Source organism: Salvelinus alpinus, chromosome 9, assembly GCF_045679555.1.
Source record: "Salvelinus alpinus chromosome 9, SLU_Salpinus.1, whole genome shotgun sequence".
In the NCBI taxonomy this organism is placed as follows: Eukaryota; Metazoa; Chordata; class Actinopteri; order Salmoniformes; family Salmonidae; genus Salvelinus; species Salvelinus alpinus.
In genome coordinates this window covers 68366530-68382277 of record NC_092094.1, presented here as the reverse complement: position 1 = coordinate 68382277, position 15748 = coordinate 68366530, and the positions used below count along the sequence as shown (strand labels likewise).

Below are 15748 nucleotides of genomic sequence, written 5' to 3'. Positions count from 1 at the left end.
CAAATAAATGGAAAATATATACATATTAGATGTGCATAAGCCTTACATTTTTTTACACAAAATATATTAGTCTCTAAGTATTGTGTCATTCCCACCATGACAAGCAAATTACATGATAATAATGTTTTTTTATGTTTGTGTACTGGGTTACCATGGATATGAATAGTGACAGTGGAGAACATGGATTTCATGGAGTGAGATTCAAATTGTGATGCCGGGAAATAATTAAAAGGTAAATATGACTTAAGAAGATAATATTTTTATTGTACGTCATTACCATTTTGGGGGGATTTTTTTAATTCTGTTTTAATAATATGTGTTTAGGATAAATTGTATGCTAACAGATCAACTGGAGATTGGACTGCTAGAATCCATGCTATTTATGGTCAAATACTGTAAAAATTTCAATGAATATTGATGGAGGACAGAATGTGGTGTTAATGACAAAATGTATTAGTTCATACACTTTTACTTATCTTAAGACCTGAAAAAACACAAATTGCATATATGATCATGGTTAGGTTGAAAGTGAACAATTATTTGCTAAATAAGACCATCACATGTTGTATTATGTTAGGATGATTGAGTGATTTTGATGTCTATTTATGTGACTTACTATGGTTACTGACTTCAATTATAAATGTTTTATTTTCTATAAGATGCCCCCTAAATCAACCAAGGCCAGGACAAGGACATACACTACATATGCAAAAGTATGTGGACACCCCTTTAAATTAGTGGATTCCCGTTGCTGAAAGGTGTATAAAATCTCCATAGACAAACATTGGCAGTAGAATGGCCTGTCATCATAGGATGCCACCTTTCCAATAAGTCAGTTCGTCAAATTTCTGCCATGCTAGAGCTGCCCCGGTCAATTGTAAGTGCAGTTATTATGAAGTGGAAATGTCTAGGAGCAACAACGGCTTAGCCGGCCAAGTGGTAGGCCAAATAAGCTCACAGAACGGGACCACCGAGTGCTGAAGCGCGTACAAATTGTCTGTCTTTGGTTGCAACACTCACTACGAGTTCTAAATTGCCTCTGGAAGCAACGTCAGCACAATAACTGTTTGTCGGGAGTTTCATGAAATGGGTTTCCATGGCCGAGCAGCCGCATACAAGTATAAGATCACCATGCGCAATGCCAAGTGTCTGCTGGAGTAGTGTAAAGCTAGCTGCCATTGGATTCTGGAGCGTTCTCTGGAGTGATGAATTATGCTTCACCATCTGGCAGTCTGACAGACGAATCTAGGTTTGGTGGATTCAATGAGAACGCTACCTGCCCAAATGCATAGTGCCAACCGTAAAGTTTGGTGGAGGAGGAATAATGGTCTGGAGCTGTTTTTCATGGTTCGGACCAGGCCTCTTAGTTCCAGTGAAGGGAAACCTTAACCCTTCAGCATACAATTACATTCTAGATGTTTCTGTGCTTCCAACTTTGTGGCTACAGTTTGGGGAAGGCCCTTTTCTGTTTCAGCATGACAATGCCCCCGTGCACAAAGCGAGATCCATACAGAAATGGTTTGTCGAGATCGGTAAGGAAGAACTTGACTGGCATGCACAGAGCCCTGACTTCAACCCCATCGAACACCTTTGGGATGAATTGGAACACCGACTGCGAGCCAGACCTAATCGCCCAACATCAGTGCTCTTATGGCTGAATGGACGCAAGTCCTCCGCAGCAATGTTACAACATCTAGTGGAAAGCCTTCCTGGAAGAGTGAATGCTCTTGTAACAGCAAATGGGGGACCAACTCCATATTAATGCACATGATTTTGGAATGAGATGTTCGTCGAGCTGGTGTCCACATACCTTTGTTCATGTAGTGTATATAAACAAAATCAAACAAGCTCCTATAAGATACGAGGAGTATCTTAAGAAACACAAAGAAAGAAACCTCAAGACAAAATAAAGTGGTGAACTGAATCCAACTTTCCCAGCGAGAAAAAAGGAGGCCATAGAAATTAAACCAAAGAAACAGAAGATCAACTATCCAGAAAAGAGTGGTTATGGAGTCATACCTGTCAAGGAACACACCACCACTCTCACCTGAAGTCTTACAGCTACAGAATGATGACCTAATAGCCCCTCAAATGACTCCACATCTATGTGATAATTGAACAAACAGAGGCAGACAAAGCACAACCTTTCACTTCCACCTGCACAGCACTACAGCCATTTCCTAGTGCAATGCAGACATACATGAGGAAAGTGGTGTGTTGTGAAATATGATGAAGACCCTTACCCTGGTTTATACAAGATGTTGACGCAGAGTGCTGCGCTCTGATCAAGATGAGCTGTGTGGGAGCCGAAATGATTGTTTTGGCCAATGAGAGAAGACATTGTATGGTACCAACCAAAGAATGTGCTTGGGCTTGTCCCTGAGCCAGTGACAAAACAGCATATGATGCTTGATGGGAGGAAATTTGCTCACTCGTTTAAGCAATAGAGTGTATTATGGGCAAAACCTAATCTTGAGTGAGCACATACCTGTCTCATGAGTCTGAATCAATCAATAGCAAGTGAACAATCATGTGTTTAATGTCAACCAGTGTTTCCAACCTTATACATGTATTTCTGCCTAATGCTAAAGTTGAGGCCTGTATCTTTGTTTTTTGAGGTTTTGAATGGTGTGTTCTATATCTTCAATAAAATTAAACATTTACAACCGTGACATTAAAATGTTTAATGGTAATTTTCATCAGCTGTTTTATATGAAATGTAATTTCCACCACGCTCTGTCATTACCACAATGCTAAGTCATTACCATCACGGTACATTTTTTGAGGTAAAGCTGTATGCTTGTTATTAAGATAATTCCTAAAATAATGTAAAATATTGAGATGGCAAATATACGTTTCTGAGTATCATCAAGGCATATGATGAATACATATAATTAAGAAAACTTCAAAATAGTAAAAATTAAAATAACTAAAATAATGTGAAATGTTATATAAAATACCTTAGGCACAATTTCTGTAATTTCCTTTTCAACTAAAATTGCAATTTTATGTTGTGGTGGTAATGACATTTCCCCTCTGGTATTTGGGGAAATTGATAAAAAAAATCTTAAATTGTATGGTCTTATCCACTATTAGATCTTGTTTCCAGACAGAGTGAAGAAAATATTCAGATAGATAAATAGCTGTTTCAAGAGGTTTCATTTTCAATAACATTCAACATTCAAAAGTGCCTGTATTTGCAAAATAAAATATTACAGGCGGATGCATATCATGTTATCCACTTAGCCTACCACAGAGAAAAGTGTTTTTCCCCACTTTTTATAGAAACGCAAAGGACTGCTCCAGTGGCTTTCCTTAGCCCCCCTACACACCGCGGCACACTCTGTCCATTGTGCTAACACTGCAGCAGAGATACAGATTTTTTTTGGTGCTAACCTGTCACCCAAACATTTTTTGCTATTTTTATGTAGGGATATAACACTAAAACTGAGGGGGCTAAGCACCTTTAGCCCCCTGGTGGAGCCGGGTAGGCCCACGTGTAACAGTCCCACCATGAATGAAAAGCAACCATCAAAACACACACACACCATGCATTACAATCACAAACATGCAGAAACAATACATGTAAACAATGGGACTTTTAGGCTAGGCCTGAGTTGGCATTATGGTAAGGGTGCTTTAAAATCAATTCAACTTCCAACTTCTAGCTTTAACTCCGAATCTCTTGTTAATTATTACAGACACGGGCTTATTCCAATGAGTGATTACACCGCTTTAAACATTCCTCCTCAACTCTTTGCCTTCAATTATAGTTTGTGCTATGCATATGCTAATGCAACTTTAAGCATGCCGTCTCCAATTCTGTCATTCTAGACAAACGGGTCCAGTTGCACCCCTAAGCAATTACCCATGAGATAGCTAGGTGCCCAAGTATTAATGCCCTAGGCTACACCCCAAATGGCACCCTATTCTGTACATAGTACACTACTTCTACGTACTCTACCGTTCAAAAGTTTGGGGTCACTTTGAAATGTCCATGTTTTTGAAAGAAAAGCAAATTTTTTGTCCATTAAAATAATATCAAATTGATCCGAAATACAGTGTAGACATTGTTCATGTTGTAAATTACTATTGTAGCTGGAAACGGCAGATTTTTTTATGGAATATCTACATAGGCGTACAGAGGCCCATTATCAGCAACCATCTCTCCTGTGTTCCAATGGCCCGTTGTGTTAGCTAATCCAAGTTTATCATTTTAAAAGGCTAATTGATCATTAGAAAACCCTTTTGCAATTATGTTAGCACAGCTGAAAACTGTTGTACTGATTAAAGAAGCAATAAAACTGACCTTTCTTTAGACTAGTTGAGTATCTGGAGCATCCGCATTTGTGGGTTCGATTACAGGCTCAAAATGGCCAGAAACAAAGAACTTTCTTCTGAAAACTCATCAGTCTATTGTTGTTCTGAGAAATGAAGGCTATTCCATGCGAGAAATTGCCAAGCAACTGAAGATCTCGTACAACGCTGTGTACTACTCCCTTCACATAACAGTGCAACTGTCTCTAACCAGAATAGAAAGAGTGGGAGGCCCCGGTGCAAAACTGAGCAAGAGGACAAGTACATTAGAGTGTCTAGTTTGAAAAACAGTCGCCTCACTGGCAGCTTCTTTAAATAGTACCCGCAAAACACCAGTCTCAACGTCAACAGTGAATGGGCGACTCTAGGATGCCTTAAAAATGTCTACACTCTATTTCTGATCAATTTGATGTTATTTTAATGGACAAAACATTTGCCTTTCTTTCAAAAACAAGGACAACTTTTGAACGGTAGTGTAGGTAATACTGTAGCTGAGTACAGAATTTCAGATAAGATTTCGAATGGAGTTGAGTCTACCTCCCTTCTTTTGACCGCATTCTGATTCTTCTTCTGTCTCCTTTGAGAGTCTTCAAATATGAATAAACCAGCTTGTCTTCTTGAATATGTAATATGCTCAGATACAGTACGAATATAGGGCATAAAAAGAAGACTGCCTGTTTTTTAAGGAATTGGTCTGGTGGGTTTGACTTTCACGTCTTGCCTAAGAAGTTACAAGCGCCATATGCAGAATGAGCAGATGCTCCGTGATTGTGTGTGTGTATGTGTGTTTATAGATACGCTCTCTCGTAACATGTCTCTGTAATGCTTGCTATTGAAGGTGATTGAAAAACAGCCTTGGTCAGAGGCGTAAACACACACACGCACATTCATTTGATAAGTTGCATGTACATCTACTCTAGCACACACACACACACACAGTCTTGTACAGCTAACCTTGTGGGGACATACAATTCAGTCCCATTCAAAATCCTATTTTCCCTAACCCCTAACCCTAAACCTAACCCTAATCCTAACCCGTACTCTTACCCTAACCCTAACCTTAACCCTAACCCTAAACTTTATCCTAACCATAAACCTAACCCTAGCTCCTAACCCTAACCCTACAACTAACCCTAGCTCCTAACCTTAATATTTAACTTAATTCTAACCCTAACACTAATTCTAACCTTAACCCTAAACCCCCTAGAAATAGCATTTGACCTTGTGGGGACTAACAAAATGTCCCCAGCTGGTCAACTTTTTGTTCGTTTACTATTCTTGTAGGGACTTCTGGTCCCCACAAGAATAGTTAAACACGTCCACACACACACACACACACACACACACACACACACACACACACACACACACACACACACACACACACACACACACACACACACACACACACACACACACACACACACACACACACACACACACACACACACACACACCTTGAATGCAAAAAAACACATTAATGTGCGAGCATTCACACAAACATACATACACAGACACACAAAATCAGACACAAACACGATTAAATCACCAATGACCTTTCAGTGCAGCAGCGCAAATGGAGAGGATGGAGAAGCAAAACAGCAAAGCCAGATGAAGAGGAGGAAAGTATCTGTGAAGCCCACATTTTACAAAGGAACCATCAAACAATGCCATAGCCCCACAATCCCTCCCTAAGCCCCTTGGGAAAATGCATTTCATGGAGGGGGTAACTGGGTCACGGTCTACAGCACAGGAGCCCTGTAAGCACCCAACACACACACACATTCACAGACCCAATAGGAAACATACTGTATAAGATGATCAGGTGACAAGGGGATCTCCATTGACTGCCTGAAACTCACTGCTGATTCATATCAGATGTTAGGTTCAGACCCAGTAATCAATAATAACCCCTGGGGCTGTAGAATCTGTAGACAGCTAGTTGAGATGATGAATCTGTGGGTTTAAAGGGATACTATTTTGTTCATTAGTCCACTGTTAATACAATCCACAAAATGATATGCAAAACGCATCATCATCATCACAGTTTTTGCTAATAATGTAATGAAGTAAATATTAAGATGGTTTTGAGTGAACTTTCACTCTAAGAAAGCGGTTTTCTTTAAAAGGTGGCACAAACAGGACTGGTGGTTTTCTCCACTCTGATTTCTACTATTTCAGTGTATTACAGGGGAAATAGGTATCAGGTGTGTGAGTGCAGTTTTTAAAGCTAGAGGCACGATGCTGAAATGGTTGGAGCCACGTAGAGACTGGGCAGCACTTGAGGACAGCAATGTAGGATAAGAGTGACCACATACAGATGAGGTAAATATATCCCTACAATATACTATAGTAGTGTAATTAAAAATGATTGAATAGTCTTTCTCTAGGTTTAAGCCTTTTACAAGCCCTCTATTTTGTATGTACTCAAGGCTCTGTGTTAAATTATGAATATGTTAGTAATACAGCTGAAGTAGGAAGTTTACATACACCTTAGCCAAATACATTTAAACTCAGTTTTTCACAATTCCTGACATTTAATCCTAGTAAAAATTCCCTGCCTTAGGTCAGTTAGGATCACCACTTTATTTTAAGAATGAGAAATGTCAGAATAATACTAGAGATAATTATTTATTTCAGATTTGATTTCTTTCATCACATTCCCAGTGGGTCAGAAGTTTACATACACTCAATTAGTATTTGGTAGCATTGCCTTTAAATTGTTCAATTTGGGTAAAACGTTTTGGGTAGCCTTCCACAAGCTTCCCACAATAAGTTGGGTGAATTTTGGCCCATTCCTCCTGACAGAGCTGGTGTTACTGAGTCAGGTTTGAAGGCCTCCTTGCTCGCACACGCTTTTTCAGTTCTGCCCACACATTTTCTATGGGATTGAGGTCAGGGCTTTGTGATGGCCACTCCAATACCTTGACTTTGTTGTCCTTAAGCCATTTTTCCACAACTTTGGAAGTATGCTTGGGGTCATTGTCCATTTGAAAGACCCATTTTTGTTTCATCAGACCAGAGGACATTTGTCCAAAAAGTATGATCTTTGTCCCCATGTGCAGTTGCAAACCGTAGTCTGGCTTTTTTATGGCGGTTTTGGAGCAGTGGCTTCTTCCTTGCTGAGCGGCCTTTCAGGTTATGTCGATATAGGACTCGTTTTACTGTGGATATAGATACTTTTGTACCTGTTTCCTCCAGCATCTTCACAAGGTCCGTTGCTGTTGTTCTGAGATTGATTTGCACTTTTGCACCAAAGTACGTTCATCTCTAGGAGACAGAACGCGTCTCCTTCCTGAGCGTGGTCCCATGGTGTTTATACTTGCATACCTTTGTTTGTACAGATGAACGTGGTACCTTCAGGCGTTTGGAAATTGCTCCCAAGGATGAACCATTTTTTTTCTGAGGTCTTGGCTGATTTCTTTAGATATTCCCATGGTCAATCAAAGAGGCACTCAGTTTGAAGGTAGGCCTTGAAATACATCCACAGGTACACCTCCAATTGACTAAAATTATGTCAATTAGCCTATCAGAAGCTTCTAAAGCCATGACATAATTTTCTGGAATTTTCCAAGCTGTTTAAAGGCACAGTCAACTAGTGTATGTAAACTTCTGACCCACTGGAATTGTGATACAGTGAATTATAAGTGAAATAATCTGTCTGTAAACAATTGCTGGAAAGTAATTACTTGTGTCATGCACAAAGTAGATGCCCTAACCGACTTGCCAAAACTATAGTTTGCTAACAAGAAATTTGTGGAGTGGTTGAAAAACGAGTTTTAATGACACCAACCTAAGTGTATGTAAACTTCCAACTTCAACTGTATATATATATACAGTACCAGTCAAAAGTTTGGACACATCTACTCATTCCAGGGTTTTTATTTATTTTTTACTATTTTCTACATTGTAGAATAATAGTGAAGTTGTCAAAACTATGAAATAACACATATGGAATCATGTAATCATCAAAAAAGTGTTAAAGAAATCCAAATATACTTTATATTTTAGATTATTCAAAGTAGCCACTCTTTGCCTTGATGACACCTTGCACCCAAGACATAGTTTTGATGTCATCACTATTATTCTCCAATTACAGTTAATAACAGTATTTTTCAGAATTTTACCCATAATGCATTCATTCTGTAAAACACATTTAAAGTATTTTACTGTGCACTTGACAGTGTTTTACTGTGGAATTTACAGAAAAGTCTTACATTGGCTATGACACCTCTTGCTTAATTATCTTCCCTCTTGGTGAGACAAAATTGTTCATGGGTTGGCTACACCAAACAATTACCAATTCAGGCAGGATGCATTTGGAGAGAGTAGTGGATAAATCATTTGCTTGCTAATGGGTTAATGATTAATTGAAATTAATTAGGGGTATTTTCAGGAGCACCGCCGCTGTAGCTCAATATTTGGCCTGGATAATTTCAATGAGATTTAGGCGCCTTAACGGATGCTGACACTGATCTGAAGGTGCATACTGCTCCCGGACGTGTTTGTAACGGCCATTCAACGTGCGGACGCTCCTACCGAGGCTACACTTTCCGGCACAGATGTGCCTCATATTCGCATATTCGAGGATATCTGGCTTTACACCGATGTCTACGGGATGCATACGTGAGTTTACAATACGAACGTAGGGAGACAGGTGACTCATCTCGTGCACTGAAGCCAGCAAAAGCCATCGGAAAAGAGTCTTGGAGAGACTGCGTCCCGACAGCGTGGGTATAGTCCTATTCGAGGGAAATATATATTGTATTAGGGTTTAAAGTTCCACTTTCCGCTTGACACCGTGGTGCATTTATCGAGGTGAAGCATTGGGAGTAAATTGGTTCGCGTTCGGGGGAATTGCTCAAACAGCTTTTGCTGAATACTGACATGGTCAGTGAAGATTTATGACAGGAGAGAGCGATACTGTATCTCTTCGCTGGCAAAACGACTTCTTGTACCGCCACAACTGTGCCACGAGACACACAAGGAGCCTTTGATAGCCACTGGAGCGGACCCAGTGCATATCAAGCAGCGCCCTGCAGTAAGAGAGTAATTGGGGCCATATACCCGTTACAAAGAACATCATTTAGGGTGGAAAAATTCGGACACTTTTCTTCTTTAACGATGAAGGGTTAGTAGCAACAGTCACCGCTATCACCAAACACATGTGAAGAGAATGTGCCGCGGGTGCGCACTAGCCAGAACTATAGAGCCCGCATGATCATCGATTCGCGCTGTGATTTTGTGCTGCGTTCGTGAAAAAAGAAGAGAAGGGAACCGGGGTAAAACATAATCAAAAAGGAGAGTTTTCGATTCCAAGCATGGCGACCAGGATATTATACTTGTTCGTTTGGTCTGCGGCATTTCTTGCTGAGCTGCAGTGCGCCTCGCAAATGACCACCGCAGGGCTTGCATTCCCCACTGCGGGGCTTGGCAACAGCAGCAGCAGCGGGGATGCCAGAAGCAAAAAAGACTCCAACCAGACCTACAACTCCCGACTTAAGAGGAAAAACCTGGCCATGGATTTTGCAGTGCCCTCTCTGTTGCGCTACTACATTACCGAGTTGATAAAACGTCCACTTAACGGAGATTGTCTGACTTTTAGTGGGTGCTATACGGTGCGCGCTAATTTAAGGATGCACTGCATTCCCTTACAAAAAACGGTGGCTACTTTTCTTGACCCAAAGTTGGTTGCAATCGATAGCATGGCGGCAGAGAATTCAACCAGTGCTGGTGGACAGCTTCCGCATGGCTACAAGAGGCCGCTGTCCAAAGTTCTGAATTTGGGTTTGACGAAAGCCAGCCGTAAATCGAATCAAGTCGTGGTGGAAATTGGGGAGGACTTGGTTAAAACGGGATGCGGTGGACTGGCAGTCTACGAGGAAGACCCGATATTTTTCCTGGAAATTGACCTAACAAATATTTTGGAATGGTGGTTCGGCGCCGAAGGGGGCCGGCTAAGAGTCCGGCTTATGCCAGAAAAGAAAGCACAGGTTCCCGGGAGAGAGGACAAGTACACCGCGGCGATACGAGCAGCAGACCCCCGCCTCTTTCTTCATATAGCCTCCGGAGGTAAGGTTTTAGATCGATCCCTCCTCCTCCTCATAATTTCTCGGTCTCTGTCTCTGTGAGAGAGAGAGAGAGAGAGATAGAGAGACACACACACACACACACACACACACACACACACACACACACACACACACACACACACACACACACACACACACACACACACACACACACACACACACACACGTTCCCATCCTCACAATGCAATGCTTCAATGGACGACATGTAGTCTAGCAATGAACTGTATCAATGTATGAACGGCAACGAAAATGCTAGTGTTGGTTGATATAAGTAAGGCCTATAAACTGTGTGTTATTGAACTTTTTTGTGGAAAGAGCTGGATACCCTCACAGTAGCCCAATATCTCACGATATGTATTTGGTTCTCACACACCGTTGTTTGTTTCTTTGCACTGTCTGAAAAGTGCAGTTTGATTGTGTTGTTGGATTTGATAAGGGTCGTTGGCTTGATGATAGCTTCAGGCCAGGGTTTGGCAATTTACTGCACTTGTTATCAGATGGCGGATGGATACGTTTTCAACCAGAGTGATGGCACTGTGGTATTACTTTCTGAGTTAAGTGGCATAAGTAGTGCTTACGTAACAGAGTTGAGCTACACAATCAATAGGAAATAAGGACTAATTTTACACTCATGCATTACACATGTTGTCTATTCATGAAAGAAGGTGTGTGGTGATGGTTTTGCATCAAATTATAATGCACTCTTGTTGTGCAAGTTGCATTTCTGAATGAATGATGGGGTGAGTAGGTTAGAGTTCACCAAAATACTAAGTTGAGAGCAAGGGCTCACTTCATTTTGCATTAAGACTACATTGAGAGCTGAGATTATTGCTGTATTAAATGTCATATATCTATATTTGATTTAATTGATATTTCCATGTTCGTTATGTATATTGAGCTCCCGAGTGGCGCAGCAGTCTAAGGCACTGCATCTCAGCGCAAGAGGCATCACCACAGTCCTTGGTTCAAATCCAGTCTGTGTCACATCCAGCCGTGATTGGGATGTTCCATAGGGCGGCATACAATTGGCCCAGCGTCGTCCGTGTTTTGCCGGGGAGGCCATCATAGTAAAAAATTATTTGTTCTTAACTGATTTGCCTAGTTAAAAAAAATAAAAAATGAAAGAGCTAATTATTTTCTCTCGTTCATTTTGACCACATTGACTTTTACTTACCTTCCAAATCAAAGTATCCTCAGTTGTAGCCCATATAGTCTACAATAGGGCCACACATTAATGTATTGTATAATGCAGTAATAACTCTGAATTCTCTGTCTTTGACAAAGTTCATTTACCGCTATGTACAGCTAATGAGTTTGTTTTTTCTTTCCGAACCTGCCTAAAAGGCCTCATCAATTCCCTGAACAATCCAACATAAGTACCAATAGGTTAGGGATTAAACAAGCAGCCTTTATTTTGATCAAGCACAAATGAAGCTATTATCTCAGCGAATGCTTAGCACTCAATACTCCAGGGTGCTTCCCCATGTCTTCAGTGCACTGTAATCAGTATAATTTCTTAAACGCTTTGTTGAGGGAGGCTGGCCTAGAAAAATGTAATCAAACCTGTCAGATAAACAAAATGTGGGGCTGGCTCGGTCTGATTGCACAGTTCCCCCATGTCGGGTGTTCCTATACATTCTTAGCCTACTTGATTTTCAGCGACCTTCCTTTTTCACCAGGACTTGAACCAACCAATCCCACACCATCAAACTCAGATCTGAATCCCACTGATTGGATAGAGACAGGCTAATCGCCTCATACAAACATCCGCCAAGGAACATAATATAATAATGGAGAAATTAGAACTTTGGATGCACATCAGAGAAAGCTAAAGTTGATGTTAGCCCACAGCTTTAGTACGCCCTGCATGCCTCCTACACTCTTAGAAAAAAGGTGTTCCAAAAGGGTTCTTTGTGGAGGGATAGGGTTCTACCATTAATCATTTTGATCTGAAGAACCCTTTTTGGAAGACAAGGGTGCTTTGTAAGGCAAAGGGTTCTCCCTAGAACCAGCCACTAGGGGCAACAGTGAGCGCTGTTACCTTCAAGTAGGTTTTGGTTTTGCTAGAGCAATGGGGATGGGGGATGGTCATTAACATATGCATCTGCCTCTGATTTCAACAGTTGCAAGTTCAAATCCAGCAATATACAGTTGTTGTTTATTTTAAGCATATCCCAAACCTTAACCCTAATGCCTAAACTTAACCTTAAAAACGTTGAACTTTGAGGTTTGAGAAACATGGATGCACGTCTAAATCTGAAGTGAGACTGTGAGAGCTAGTTGAACAGGATGCATGTTTTTGAATATTTCAATTCTGTACAGGCTTCCTTCTTTTCACTCTGCCAATTAGGTTAGTATTGTGGAGTAACTACAATGTTGTTGATCCATCCTGCTTTCTCATATCACAGAATCAAAGACGTTGGGGGAAGGGGGGTGGCTAAGCTGCCAATTGGAATTGTTTTAAGATGGCAGTACTATGGATCATTTAGATATTTGATTTGGAATTTTAGGACCCCTTTATGTATCAAAAAACATTTGATAAAAGCCCATAGAAATGCATTGAATAACACATTCATAAATGTCTAAAAGGACAGTCAAGAAAATCATAAGAAACAAGGTTTTGAAGTGTCTGTCCTAAATCTAGGAGAAATATAATACTCAGGAAATATATATACTGTACCAGTCAAAAGTTTGGACACACCTATTCATTCTAGGGTTTTTCTTTATTTTTACAATTTTCTACATTGTATAATATAGTGAAGACATCAAAACTACGAAATAACACATATAGAATCATGTAGTAACCAAAAAAGTGTTAAAACAAATCAAAATATATTTCAGATTCTTCCAATTTGGCCTGCCTTGATGACAGCTTTGCACACTCATGATATTCTCTCAACCAGCTTCATGAGGTGTGGAATGCATTTCAAATAACAAGTGTGCCATGTTAAAAGTTAATTTGTGGAATTTCTTTCCTTCTTAATGCATTTGAGCCAATCAGTTGTGTTGTGACAAGGTAGGGGGGTATACAGAAGATAGCCCTATTTGCTTAAATGGGAAGAACAGCTCAAATAAGCAAAGAGAAATGACAGTCCATCATTACTTTAAGACATGAAGGTTAGTCAATCCGGAAAATCTCAAGAGCTTTCTTCAAGTGCTGTCACAAAAACCATCAAGCACTATGATGAAACTGGTTCTCATGAGGAACGCCACAGGAAAGGAAGACCCAGAGTTACAGCAGAGGATAAGTTCATTAGAGTTACTAAACTCAGAAATCCACAATTAACTGCACCTCAGATTGCACCTCACAGATTTCAAGTAACAAGACACATCACAACGTCAACTGTTCAGAGGAGACTGCGTGGATATACGGGGGTACACATCACAGACAAACTGAAATGGTCCACCCACACAGACAGGGTGGTGAAGAAGACTGAGATTGAAAAACAGCTTCTATCGCTTCTATCGCAATGCCGTCAGACTGTTAAACAGCCATCACTAACACAGAGAGGCTGCTGCCTACATACAAACTTTTCAACCTCAGGAGGCTGAAGAAATTTGTCTTGTCACTTAAAACCCTCACAAACCTTTACAGATGCACAATTGGGAGCATCCTGTCGGGCTGTATCGCCACCAGGTACAGCAACTGCACTGCCCACAACCGCAAGGCTCTCCAGAGAGTGGTACGGTCTACACAACGCATCACTGGGGGCAAACTTCATGCCCTCCAGGACACCTACAGCACCTGATATCACAGGAAGGCCAAAAAGATCATCAAGGACAACAACCACCCGAGCCACTGCCTGTTCACCCCACTATCATCCAGAAGGCGAGGTCAGTACAGGTGCATAAAAGCTGGGACACAGAGAGGCTGCTGCCTACATACATACTTGAAATCATTGGTCACTTTAATAAATGGATCACTAATAAGTGGATAATAAGTGGATCACTTTAATAATGTTTACATATCTTGCATTACTTCTCTCATATGTATATACTGTATTTTATACCATCTATTGCATCTTACCTATGCTCCTCTGTCATTGCTCATCCATATATTTATATGTATATATCCTTATTCCATTCCTTAGTTAGATTTGTGTGTATGAGGTGGACCGCAGAGTGAAGGAAAAGCAGCCAACAAGTGCTCAGCATGTGGGAACTCCTTCAAGACTGTTGGAAAAAAGCATTCCAGGTGACTACCTCATGAAGCTGGTTGAGAGAATACAAAACTGTCATCAAGGCAAAGGGTGGCTACTTTGAAGAATCTAAAATATATTTAGATTTGTTTAAAACTTTTTTGGTAAACTACATGATTCCATATGTGTTATTTTATAGTTTTGATGTCTCCACTATTATTCTACAATGTAGAAAATAGTAAAAATAAAGATTTTGACTGGTACTGTGCGTATTTAAAATAATTAAAATAATAATGGTGTAGACAAAACATTCAAGGAATCGCCCGATTACACATGACAATGTCACCGGGCTCACCCCACCCCATGAGTCCCGAACGCTTGTTCAGTCCTTCATCAATAAGTTATATTGAGCAAGATCAAGTGGCCTTCATTTTTTATTATTCTTGCCCCCGTACATGTTCTACTATCACATTAGAAAGTACATATGGACACCGTTCATAATTATAGTTGAGTTCAATTAAAAGCTTTTAGGAAGTGTATGTGCTTAATGCCTCCTTGGGAATTGTGTACATACAAAGAGCATAATGTTACATTTCCGGCCAATCATCAACACCTTTTGACATTTCTTTGCTCAAGAAAATCAGTCCCACACGGCTTACATCCAACGAACCGCTGTCAAACTAATTCTGTTTGCGTTATTATAGTAATTTACAGTCGTCTCTATTTTTTTTCCAGAGCCGCCCCCAGATTGGTACAGATGTATAAAATGTATGCATTTTAATGAGGCAAACCTTTACCCTGCTACAATCTATCTGTGGGCCGCACAGTCAGTGCAATCACTCCTCCTCGTGACAAAAGCAGAAACAATTATAATTAAATCATTAGGCTTTCTGGCCACGCTTCAAAACATTGGAAACATTTCCGTTTCTTATCCATTATTGCTCAGATTCATTGGCTGCGTCTCCATGGAGCTTGGAAAATATGGCAAAAATATAACCCAGTATGCACACTTATGCTACGCGGCTTATGCTGATTCGTAAGCAACCTTGCAGAAAATATTAGTGGGGAAAAGCTTGCCAAACGGTGAGGTATTGATAAACACCTTGACATGGTGCAGGTGCCTAATGCTTCTAATGATGTTAAATCACTGCACTTCTGTTTAATGCTGGAGCAATTATTTGATATGACGACATTGTCACG

The 15748-nt window shown here is 40.5% G+C and overlaps 1 protein-coding gene across 1 annotated transcript in view; it reads left to right on the top strand.

Annotated features, from left to right (window-relative positions):
- The first annotated feature begins 8777 nt into the window (after positions 1 to 8777).
- Positions 8778 to 15748, top strand: part of LOC139530510 (ALK tyrosine kinase receptor-like) — a 745539-nt gene continuing 738568 nt past the window's right edge. The window contains exon 1 of the mRNA XM_071327001.1: positions 8778 to 10389. Within this exon, the coding sequence (XP_071183102.1) occupies positions 9639 to 10389 (751 nt within the window). The 5' untranslated portion in view covers positions 8778 to 9638. The remainder of the gene's footprint in view (positions 10390 to 15748) is intronic.